Raw genomic sequence first — 12,512 nt, forward strand, 5'->3', positions numbered from 1 at the left:
TGGAGGGCAAGAGGAGGGAGAGCACTAGAACAAATACCTAATGCATGCAGGGCTTAAAACCTAGATGATGGGTTGATAGGTGCAGAAAACCACCACGGCACACGTATTCCTAGGTAAGACAAATCCGCACGTTCTGCACATGTATCTCAGAACTTAAAGTAAAATAAAGAAAAAAAGAAAAGAAAAAGAAAACCCAGCAGCTATGAGCACACACAAAGCACAAGTTTTGGTAGCTAAATACCATTTTTCCACTGAAGGGATCCCAGAACTCCTTAAACCTCCCAAGTTTTGGTCAAGGATTGCATAAGATGAGTCTGGGACATCTTGTGGCAGAAACTAAGAAAATATTCAAAGATTATAGGGACATGTTAAAACGACCCAGAGGCTAGTTTGAAGAAGTTTCCCATGGATGCATTTTAGACAATTTCATATTAAAAGTATAATTACCATAATTGAATAAAACATATTGAATATAAAATAAAAAAAGAAACACTCTTTAAAGGATGTTTTCATTTATTGAGACTCCACTCCTCCAAAACTTTGCATTTTACTTTGTGAAGCTTCATAGGCTTTTCTAGCAACTGTGTAAAGAAATACAAAATAACTGGAAAATGTTCCTAAGTGATCAAATTACCTGTGGCAGTACGGCTCTCCATTTACTTTTTTTACTGGGTCACTGGGGTAAAGTGGAGATAGAAGCCCACAGGATAGAGCAAGGATTTTTGTTTCTTTTGCATGTTACATATCCCCACTGCCTAGAATAGTACCTGGCATATAATAGATATACAATAAATATTTATGGAATAAACAAATGGGTAACCCTGACTCAGAAGAGAAACAAGTCAAGAGAATTGATGTTCTGGGTGTCCTCTAATGATGTCATTATACCCTAAAACCACTACAGAATTGTTTGATATTCCACATGCATTTCCTGGCACCAGTAATCCCAGGTCATTTGTGTTTTTTGCAGACAAGTGCAGGGACAAAGAAATCAGTCCACAATATAGCCAGCCTAAACAAGTATTTGTTTTCCCAAATGGCGTGTCTGTGAAGAAATTGTTTTTCATCTGAGCAACAGATTGCCTGTCATTATGTGTCATGACGTTTAGGAAGCGTGCCTAAGAAATCAGAGCTGACTGCTCACACTAGAGACAGATGGGATATCCTCGAAAAAGCATTTGTCTTTCAACAACTGAGAAAGATTCAAGTTCTTCATCACTAGTCAACAATGTAAAGCCTCAGTTTCTTCATATGTAAGATAGGGATAATTCATCTCTTCTTAGGGTTGTTGTAAAGGTGTTTACTCAAGTAAGGACCACATACAGTGACTAGCATGTCATAAACACTCAAGTAACAAATGGTTCTCAAATTCTTTGCACCTAAGACTGCCCTAGTATTTCTAACTTAGGACGTTGCAGGCGAGCCCCCAGGAAACTGCAGGTGAGCCCTCAGGAAACTGCTTTCATTAAAGCAGCCCAAGTGCTTGTAATGTGGGTTGCCTGTTGGGGGGTCATGTTGAGAAACACTAAAATGAATATCAGTTGTATTTATAAAAGTTTCCAGAATCAAAATGAAGTTACTAGTGTTAAATAAAAACAAGTGACAAATATGGCTGGGCATGGTGATTCATGCTTTTAATCCTAGAAGTTTGGGAGGCTGAGTTGGGAGGGTCTCTGGAGCCCAGGAGTTCAAAAACAGTGTGGGCAACACAGTGGGACTATGTTTCTATAATACATACATACATACATAAAAATAATTTAAAAAGCGACAAAAAGAGCCAGAGAAGGCAATTATGAGAGGTTTCTCATGCTTGTATGCCTGATAAAACTATCACAAAGACTGCAAAAACCACACTCTTGCACAAAGATCATCACAACTTTACACAAAAAGAGTACTTCTGCAAGGACATCTGCCCAGAAACTGCCCGTCCAACTAGGCATTGACCAGGCCACGCACCGCCTGCCACTGCTGGGTGCTGGAGAATCTGGTAAAAGCACCATTGTGAAGCAGATGAGGATCCTACATGTTAATAGGTTTAATGGAGAGGGCGCTGAAGAGGACCCGCAGGCTGCAAGGAGCAACAGAGATGGAATATATTACCCCCAGATGATGGCTACAGTTGCTCATCTTCCCGGCTCTGTCCTATCACAATTCACATGCTGGAATTGCTCCGTGTTAGGAACTTCTAATAAGAACACTATTCTGTTGTCTGGAAGGGATGGGGGATGGGGCCCCTACTACCTGACCTTGAACTATGATTGAAAAAAATAACCAAAAATGGCCTGAAATACTTAATTGGTAAAAATGTAGTATGACAACTATCCAAAAAGGCATCTATATAAGAAATGACTAATTGACAACCTACGGTACCAAAAGTTGGCATTTGAGCAAAATATGGCAAGTCCTTAGTAAGCAACCTACTGTGTGAAACCCTTGAACCCTACTAATACCTGTCTGCATATCTCTCTGTGACTCTGTTCTGCAAGTAAATATAAGTATTAACATTTGTGATAAATAAAAATTCTCTGCATGTTTCAGCAAAACCAACAAACAACAAAACAACAACAAAACAGGCATCACCCTTGTCATCAATCTTTGTAGCCAAAGATTATTATTCCAAAATAATCACACAATTCTCATTAAAAAAAAAAAATCTTTGTCTTCCATTACCTCCCCGAATATGCATATACTTGACTGTGGCATTTGTATTCCCATGGCAACACTGTATTCTCAAATAAACCTATTTTTCTTTTAGATAGCCTCTCTGTGTTTGTTATTTAGGTTGACACATATGGTGTCAGAAATAGAACCTGAGAAAGATAATGATCCAAAGAAACTGGTGATTCTTGAACTGATAGCGGTGCTCACTTGAGCCCTTTGTGCTTTCCTCCACTTCCTTGGCTCACCTTTCTGCCCTGATGAGTCTTCTCTTAGGCTGAGCCTGCCTCTTTTAGTATAGGCTTTTGTATATTAGTCAGGATCTGTTTTTTTTTTTTTTTTTATAAAGTCACCTAATAAGGGACTATACATCCCTCCTGGGGTGATAAAAGACTTCATCTTTTGTGGTAAATCTTTTCTGGTGTAAAGACATGTGTCTTTCTGGATTGAGTACTCGGTTTCTACAGAATTTGCATTCTATCTAGGAGGCATGTCTTTTGTAGAGAATTCACTTTTGGTCTCTGTGCCTAGTTTAATATTTTGTTTGATCTTTATGCCGAGGTTGAAATTTTTATGAACACTCTTATCTTGGTTTCTTTTGATTTGGTTTGATTCTTTCCCGTTGATTTTTAAAAAAATTATTCTGAAAGCAAAAATATATTCTAAATGGTGGGTGCAGAAAGGCTAATTAAAAGCCATTAGTGCAATTGCTACCATCTAAAACACTGATCTAAACTACTGACATTTCCTGATAAGAATGATAGTATTTTCTTTGCTCTCAAGAGGTGACTAAGAAACAGAATGGGTTTTTTAAAACATAAAGGCATGACAAGTTTTTGGGATTCCAGCTAGCCACATTTTATGGTCCATGCTTATGCATATTTTAAAATTGACAAGCAATGTTACATCAAGAAAAATTCAGAGCTCAAATGTTCATTATTTAAACTCTTTTTAAAGACCTGCAACTATCATGCTAACATGTAGAGACTTCTAAGTTCTCTCTCTTTCTTGTTTTTTCTTACTGCCTACTTTGAATCTGCTGACTTTTCTACTGGGGATGACATAAAACTCGCTGCTTACGGCATTCTAGTCAAGATTCTTTTAAAAGTATTAAAGTGCTTTTAAATTAATAGTTTCACAAATTACAAGAGCTCCATGGTAACGAACAACCTAGACACCATTAGAAAATGTAAATTTAGGTTTACCTGACTAAAATTTGTTTATGGTGATGAAATAACTTATTGAAAAATTAATAATCTATAAAAAGAACTAGGTAAATATATATAAATATTAGGATCTCAGGTCTAACAGGTCAAAATCTTTAACTCAAAACAATATAAGTCATCTCTGTCTGGCATAAAAAAATTTGCTTTTTCTGCCACACAAAGACCAACCCCCAAGTCCCTGCCAAAAACACAACACATCCTGCTAAAATTCTTTCTTGCCTGCATTTGTTAATCAAACAAAACAGACCTGCAAAAAAAAAAAAAAGTTAGATTTGTTACTAGTTCACCACTGTTTGGAGATTTTGTTTTTCTAATACAATTCAACCAGTCCTAGCTAAAATGTAAACAATTGAAAATTTAAATCTAAACTCACTTGAGACAGAATAAACAAAATAGAAATGTTAAAGAGGCTAAGAAAAACAGACAAACAAACAAACAAACAATAAAATCCAAGCTACTATATAAATTGCTTCACCCAAAATTTTGATCTGCAGCCTTCATTAGATTACCTATTGATGGTTATCACATTTTTGTGTCTGCATATATGTGTTTAGGTGTGTATATGTGTATGAACATGTATTATGTTGCATGTTGTTTCTACATGGTAAAATCTGGCAAAAAATTTTGTATTTTTGTATTTTTTTGAGATGGAGTCTTACTCTGTCACCCAGACTGGACTGCAGTGGCACTATCTCGGCTCACTGCAACCTCTGCCTCCCGGGTTCAAGCGATTCTTCTGACTCAGCCTCCTGAGTAACCCTCCTGGGATTACAGCACGTGCTGCCACCACTCCTGGCTAAGTTTTGTATTTTTAGTAGAGATGGGGTTTCACCATGCCAATTGGTCAGGCTGGTCTCGAACTCCTGACCCCACGATCTGCCTTCCTCGGCCTCCCAAAGTTCCTGGATAACAGGCGTGAGCCACTGTGCCCTATGGCAAAAAATTTCCTGAGGAATTCTATTTACATAGCTTAGACAAATGAGCACTCATATAAAATGTATAATAACCCGAATGCTTTTTCGTTCATGTGACTTAAGTATATCTTTAATAAAAAAGCTGGTTTTAAAATTATCAGCAAATTGTCAACTTATCTTTTTGCCCAGCTGTAGTGGTAGAGTTTTATATTTGTCTTTGCTGGATGTTTTAGGGTGTTGGGGTTTGACCCAAAGGTTATAAAACTGAAAACCCAGCCTAAAATAGAATAATCTTTGTCAACTCTTTGATAATTAAGGCTAGTTTAATAATGTTTGTTTAGTAAAAATAGCTATCTCTTCTAAGTTATAATTAAAATATTCATACAATTAACTTTAAGATTTCTACTTAGGTGTACACCTGATACTCATAAGTTATAAAAATAGGAAAATAACTAGAAATGACTAGCTTTATTTCATATCTCAATTTTCATAACTAATCTATGTAAACTATAAAAAATTGAATAAATTAGATAATAGAAATGAGGTAAATGTCTGTAAATATAGTTTTCATGTAATTTGAAATCTTAAAGTTATGTTATATTGATTTAAATGATAGATATTCATTAAATGTCTGAGTCATTTCCAAATAAGATCAAAAGATAAAACAAAATTCTGACCATAAATGTTTCTTTTCTTGGATTCTAAAATAATATAGAAAGACTAAATAGATTTGGTTCTATGAATATATATAAAATTATGTTACAGAAAAACATGTTTTTAAAATTATACAAATTTTCATATATAAAATACGGGATATGACAGATAATTCAAGATTTCTGGCTTCCTAGGTTTTCACTAAAATTTAAGGTTATTAAATTAAAAATACTAATTAATATCTCGAACTATAATATAAAATCTCTCAAAAAAGTAAGATGTGTTTTAATAAAAAATTGTAAGAAAGGCATAAAAGCCTATTCTTTATCAAGCAAAAAGAATAATTTTGTCTAATTTAGAGGTTATTTAAAGATTTTTTTGCAAAATACAAATTTAACAAGTATAACACAATAAGCTACAATGTGACGGAAAAGTACCAGTAAGCAGGAGAGAGACAGAGATAGGAAAAAAGTTATGGGTATGAAAATATATTTTCACAAAAAAAGTCAATAACAACTTAATTGTATATTTTAAAATAACTTAAAGAATGTAACTGGATTATTTGTAACTCAAAGGATAAATGCTTGAGGAGATGGATACGCCATTCTTCATGACGTGCTTATTTCACATTGTATGCCTGTATCAAAACATCTCATGTATGCCATAAATACGTACACCTACTATGTACCCACAACAATTAAAAATAAATACAAAATTAAAATAATAATTTAAAATAAATAAAATGAGGGTAATGTCTGTTTCAAATGATTATTGTGTGAATTTAATAAGATTTAAAGTGGTTTGTTTATTGCATGAGTACAGGAAATGAGAAAAGGTGACCCTGCAGCCACAAGGTCACTGATTAAAGATTTAGCAATGGGATTCTAAGATTCCTGATTCTAAGGCAACTTAAATTCTAAGTATACGTTCAATTCTGATTCTAAGTATATGCTCAATTATAACATATACTTCATTTGTAGTTAATGGGATAGGAAAACACTTTTTTCTTATATTTCACAGAGGACACCTGATTTTCACAATGGTGAAAAAAAGAAACTGAAGGCTAGATCTGGACTGTTTCTGAACTGTCAACTCTGTATCTGTGCATTAGCTACAGGTGGTTCTTTCCCCAAAATGAGTTGTGATGTGACTAATTTTAAACTAGATCAATTACAACTTGTGTACAGATAATCCCCAGTGAGTCCTAGGTTTTTTATGTTAAAAACTCTTCAGTGCCTTTCATGATGAATATGGCAGCTCTATACTTTAAGGCAACCATTGTGTTCCCCTGACTTTTAACTATGTTGCACTGGAGGAAGGGTTGAAAGAGAACGATGATTGATTATAAGTATTCAAAACTGTTATTATGACAATTTCAGCACATCTGGGAAAATGTTAGCTTTTCCAAGATCTCAGTCTGCTGCTGATACCTGGCATTCTTGTTTTCAACTGAGTATTTTGTAGCCTTTAGAACATGTGAATAAAAATTATATAATTTTTTCTTGTCAGTCATTCACACATCAGGGTTAATGAGACTGTTCTTTGAAGAGGGCCTGGGGATGCTGGTGGAGGGCATGGAGACCCACGGCACCCAAGGGAAGCGGGGGTCTAATTAAGATACAAGACAGGACTAATTTTAGATGGGAACAGGTAAGCTAATCTTGTAGACATCACAATCTTGCTAAAATTAAGCCTTAGAGATTGCACCCAACTTTATCTTTCTTAGAGTCCCAGAGTTCTTGGATTTTCTGAGGGCCAAGAAGATGTCAATATATAAAATTGACAAAACTTTGATGCCTACTCCCTTTTAACATTAGGCAGAGAAGGTAAAGAAATCCCGTGGTTATTAGTTGAACTCAACCACTTAACCCACTAAAGGGAAAACTGAGGACAGAAAAAGAAGACAATTTTATTCCTTAATTACAGCTAGTTACCAGCAGAACTTAAATCCCCACTCTTATCCTTGGACTTTGCAGAGTTACTGATTTAGTTACTGGCGGCAGCAGATTCAGAAAGTCAATACAGTCACTGAAAGCACAGCAAACTCCTTGTTGGCAAAAAAGCCTTGTGTTTATACCCTCTAGAACCTGGCACATACATAACATTAAAATATTCTGCTAAATATATGAATGGATAGATCTCAGATTGGGTTAAATTGTCCCTCACACCAGCCCCATTCTCCATGTTTTTAACTACAATTTCTCTGACTTCTTTTGAGAGTAAAAAAAAATTCAACATTTGGACCTGGCATTCCTCATGACCCCAGGGGAAAAAAAAATGCTTCAGAGTGATTGGTTATTTCTTTCTCCTACTGAGTCCTGTCCCAATTTCTAATTAATATGTAAACCGACTTTGAATAAGAAATGAATGCATCTTGCCCAGTATGTCTTTCAAAAATTCTAATTTAGTTTATATTTCTTTCAGATTGGAGAGTTAAGGATTAGAGCCCACCTATCAGAATTTAATATTCACTTAGCAAGGAGATGGTAACTTGGGTAGTGTTTATCAAAAAGTTATTTGCATTTTCTATCTCCTTCCACTACTATTATTTACCTATGACAGAAACAGATTTTCATTTTGTGTTATTATTGAGGTTTTTTCGAATTAGTTTTTTGAAAGCAGCTTTCACATCTTTGTTCCGCAAACTGTAGATCAAGGGATTCAACATGGGGATGATAATCGTGTAGAACACAGAGGCCCACTTCTCTTGGTCCAGAGAGTAGCTGGATGTTGGCCTCAGGTACATAAACATGACTGTGCCATAGAAGAGGGTGACGCCAGTAAGGTGAGACCCACAGGTGGAGAAAGCCTTAAGGCGGCCTTCGGCTGAACGCATTCTGATGATTGCAACGAGGATAAAGGTATAGGAGATGAAGATGATGAGGATGGTGCTGAATTCAATGAAGCCACACAGACTGAAGAGCAAGATCTCACTGATGTAGGTGTCAGAACAAGAGAGGGCCAAGAGTGGTGGGATTTCGCAGAAGAAATGGTTGATGATATTGGAACCACAGTAACTCAGGCTGAAGGTGAGGGTAGTGTGGGATACTAAACTTACTAGACCAGCCAGGTAAGAGCCCAGCATGAGAGCCAAGCAGACCTGCTTGGACATGAGGGTGCTATAGTGGAGGGGTTGACAGATAGCCACAAAACGATCATAGGCCATGGCTGCCAGGACATAGCACTCAGCATCCACAAAACCTACAAAGAAGGCAAACTGGGTGGCACAGCTGGAGAAGGAGATAACTTTGTGCTTTGTTAGGAAGTCAGCCAGCATCCTGGGAGCAATGGCTGAGGAGTAGCCCAGGTCAACAAAGGAGAGGTTGCAGAGGAAAAAATACATGGGTGTGTGAAGCTGAGTGTCTGTTATAATCAGGATAATCATACCAACGTTCCCCACTACATTAACCAGGTAAACTATGAGGAAAACCACGAAGAAGATGATCTGCATCTGAGGGTCCTGGGTGATGCCCATGAAGATAAACTCAGTCACCATTGAGTGGTTTTCTGTATCCATTGCTTCAAGGTTGTATGTGCCTGGATTTAGTTTACTGATGGATGTAGTAAATTTCCTGTCACTGAAAATATTCAAACTAAAGACAAGCAATCATATGCCATATATATATATATATAGTGTGTGTATATATATATATATATATAGTGTATATGTGTATACATATAGTTCTACAGTAAATGAAGGCTTTGTTTAGGATGATTCATAAAAATCTTTCCAGTAATTAGATTCTACGACTGATAGAATAACCCAAACGCTTTGTTAAAAGTGGTGATGTGTCCTCTCCATGTGCCCATTCACAACAGAAGGAAGTGTTAACTTCTTGGGAATGGCAACTTCTGCTTCTCCAATGACCTTGGTGTTCTGGGGTAATTCATCACATGGTACTAGATGTTTGACTCAGTCTACACAATTGTGTGTCTTATTAATGAGTAAAGAAGAACAGCATTGGGTATTTCTTCTTTCTAAAACAAAGCAAATATAAATGCAGATAATGAATAAACTTTAATTTTCATTACAGGTAGACACAGAAAGGAAAATAAGTGACACAAGGACCTCAAAGTACAACACATCACACATATACAGAAAATGAAAAACTTGGAGCAGAAGGTCAGAAATATAAGACAAGACAGTAAAAGATAATTTTCTTAAAAGCCGGAGTTACTGAGTAGCCCAAGAGAAATAAAAAGAAACATATTTCTGATTTAAAAAAGTTGTATCCGTAACATACAAAGACATTTTAATACCTAATAATAAGAAATCCAACAATCCAGTAAGAATCGGCCAAAAATTTCAATAAATATTTACTCATCAAAGGAGATAGCCAAATAACAAATAAATGCATAAAAGTGCTCAAATATTCATTAGGGGAATGCAAGTTAAAAACACAATAAAATAATGTTACATACTAATGATTACAATTTTAAAAAACTGACTATACCAAGTGTTGACAAGGAAGTAGAATAATTGGAAATTTCATCATTATTGGTGGAAATGGAAAGTAGTACAACCACTTTGGAAAACACCTTTGCAGTTTCTTATAAACTCAAACATATGCATACCAACTCTATGATCCAGCCATTAAACAACTGTACATAGGTGACAGGGTGAGTAAATTAGGGTATGTCCATAAAATGAAATGCTACTTAATGATTAAAAGAATCAGATTATTCACACATGCAATGTGGTGAATGAATCTCAAAATAATTAGACTGAGAGAAAACAGCCAGATAAAAAAAGAGTATACCTTGTATGATTCCATTTAGAAAAATCCAGAAAGTGTAAGATAATTAATATTGATAGGAGGCAGATCAGTGGTCACCAGGATAGAGGTGTGTGTGAGGTGGAACAGAGGGGAGGGAGTATCAAGAGGCATGAGGAAACTTTTGGGGGTAATGGATTTATTTACTATCTTGACAGTGATAATGGGTTTGTGAGTGTGTGTGTATATATATATACACACACACACATATATGCATACACACTTTTTATATATATATATAAAAAGACATATCAAATTTTATACTTTAAACATATTTAATTTGTTGTACATCAGTTATACCTGAATAAAGCTGCTACAAAAAAGAGGAAAATACTTGTCCCTACTCCAGTTCAGCTATTTCTCACTACATGTGAATGCAGACATGGTTTCAGAGATGAAATTGATGAGGAAATAAAAACCTAGGTTGAGGGGGCTGGCAAAGTCACTTGATGATTTTCTGAGTTGCAGAATCAGCCACTGAATTCGGGACTACCAATTGCCTATGTAGTGCTGTAATTATTGGATTCATTTTTCCCTTTATTTCTTCATGCAGGGATTTTAAAATAACCCACCAGGAAAAAACAAAACAAACAAAAAAACAGCAAAGAATGACATATTATTTGTCTGCATGTTCTTCAACTTTAGCAAGAGAAAAAATAATCCTAGTGTTGAAAATGAACCCATCTAGCCAACCTTATACTTATTCTGTATGTATGTATGTATGTATGTATGTATATATTATTAAGATGGAGTTTTGCTGTGTCTCCCAGACTGAAGTACAGTGGTGTGTTCTCAGCTCACTGCAGCAACCTCCGCCTCCTAGGTTCAAGCAATTATCTTGCCTCAGCCTCCCGAGTAGCTGGGACTACAGGTGCTCACCACCACACCTGGCTAATTTTTCTATTTTTAGTAGAGGTGGGGTTTCACCATGTAGGCCAAGCTGATCTTGAACTCCTGACCTCCCAAAGTGCTAGGACTACAGGCATGCACCACCGTGCCTGGCCTATACTTGTACCTTTATAGGTGAGGAAACAGACACTAATTAAAATGCAGATACCAGATTGCAGTATTTAAAGGAGTAAGAGATAACCTTGTAAGAAGCACTAGGAGTCAGTACTGTAATCCACAGCTGAGTATGTGCCAGTCAATCCATTTCATTTGATTGGAAATGTAATTATAAAATAATTCCTCCTCCCTTATAGATTCAAGGCTCTGATTAAATAAAGCAGTGCATTAGAAGGTGCTTCAGCAGCCATAAAGTACCCTGCCTGTTCTCATTTATAGTGGACAGACAATTTCAGGTTTTACCATCTGCTACTCCTGATTTTCAACATAATGCTCAGCTTCTTGGAGTCATAATTTTTCATTTGTTCATTGGTGCTAATAATGCCTCCCTTAAAAACTTTCTGTAAGAATTGATTACAATATATACAAAGGGTTGAATTTAGTGACATCCTGTGCTAGGTGTTTAATGCAATTGGCCATTGTGTGCAAGTATAGATGTTTTAATTCATTAGATGAGTATGCACTCATAATTCCTAGAAAAAATGCTTCATGCTTATTCCCTAGAGAGGATGTATCACAAACTGCCTGAGCTTTTAGGAAGACACAAATTTAATTCTGTAGCAATTCCATTAAATGATATTTAGAGACAAGGATGTAATATTCAAAATTGAGCTTGACTAAGGCAAAAGGAAAGAAAACCTCTACACTTTTCTTTTTGGTCTCATATAGCCAACGTTCAGCCCATTAGATTCAAAGAAATGGTAGAATATTCAGCAAATAAGCATATTCCATTGTTAATAATAAACTCAAATATTTAGCAAAAGACCAGCACAAGTATTCTGTTATGGAAGTAAATAAAGGAAGAAATGTATTTTAGATTTTTATGTATCACTTGCTTTTTCAAGTTCATATGAAAAGAATAGTGCAGCAAGAGTCTGGAGATCCTGGTTATAGTCCTACGGTTTTTAAAGAATAAATTGTTTGACCTCAGTAAATTGCTACATTAGATGCACCTTTCCTATCTGTGATACAGATGGGGTGGCGAATACAAATTCTGTAGAATCTTCCATTCCTAGCATTTTTTGAATTTATGCTTGTAACAAGATATCCTAAAAACCAAACCCATGATCTTTGTCTTTTTTTAAATATTAAAATGGCAGGGAATTTGTGCCAAACAGAACCCATGCTCAAAGGGCACTGGGAAGCATAACACTCCACCCCAGCAGGTCACATCGCTTTCTACATTCTGCCCTATGACCTGGCCTGCTTTCTACCTGTTG

The 12,512-nt window shown here is 35.9% G+C and overlaps 3 protein-coding genes across 3 annotated transcripts in view; 1 reads left to right on the top strand and 2 right to left on the bottom strand.

Annotated features, from left to right (window-relative positions):
* LOC126936113 (olfactory receptor 5M1) overlaps positions 1 to 12,512 on the top strand; it is a 270,162-nt gene that overhangs the window by 215,132 nt on the left and 42,518 nt on the right. The window lies entirely within an intron of this gene.
* The window catches only part of LOC126936172 (olfactory receptor 1013), a 134,944-nt gene that overhangs the window by 2,718 nt on the left and 119,714 nt on the right, over positions 1 to 12,512 (bottom strand). The gene's annotated exons all lie outside the window — the stretch shown is intronic.
* LOC126936132 (olfactory receptor 5AR1) lies at positions 7,975 to 8,987 on the bottom strand. Its single transcript, XM_050758582.1, has one exon. The coding sequence runs from the start codon at positions 8,967 to 8,969 to the stop codon at positions 8,025 to 8,027; it is 945 nt and encodes a 314-aa protein (XP_050614539.1). The 5' UTR covers positions 8,970 to 8,987; the 3' UTR covers positions 7,975 to 8,024.

The sequence above is a fragment of the Macaca thibetana genome, chromosome 14 (genome assembly GCF_024542745.1).
Source record: "Macaca thibetana thibetana isolate TM-01 chromosome 14, ASM2454274v1, whole genome shotgun sequence".
NCBI classification, from domain to species: Eukaryota; Metazoa; Chordata; class Mammalia; order Primates; family Cercopithecidae; genus Macaca; species Macaca thibetana.

Excerpts from the sequence above, each read along its gene's own strand:
- LOC126936132 (XM_050758582.1), bottom strand. The coding sequence starts at position 8,969 with ATGGATACAGAAAACCACTCAATGGTGACTGAGTTTATCTTCATGGGC.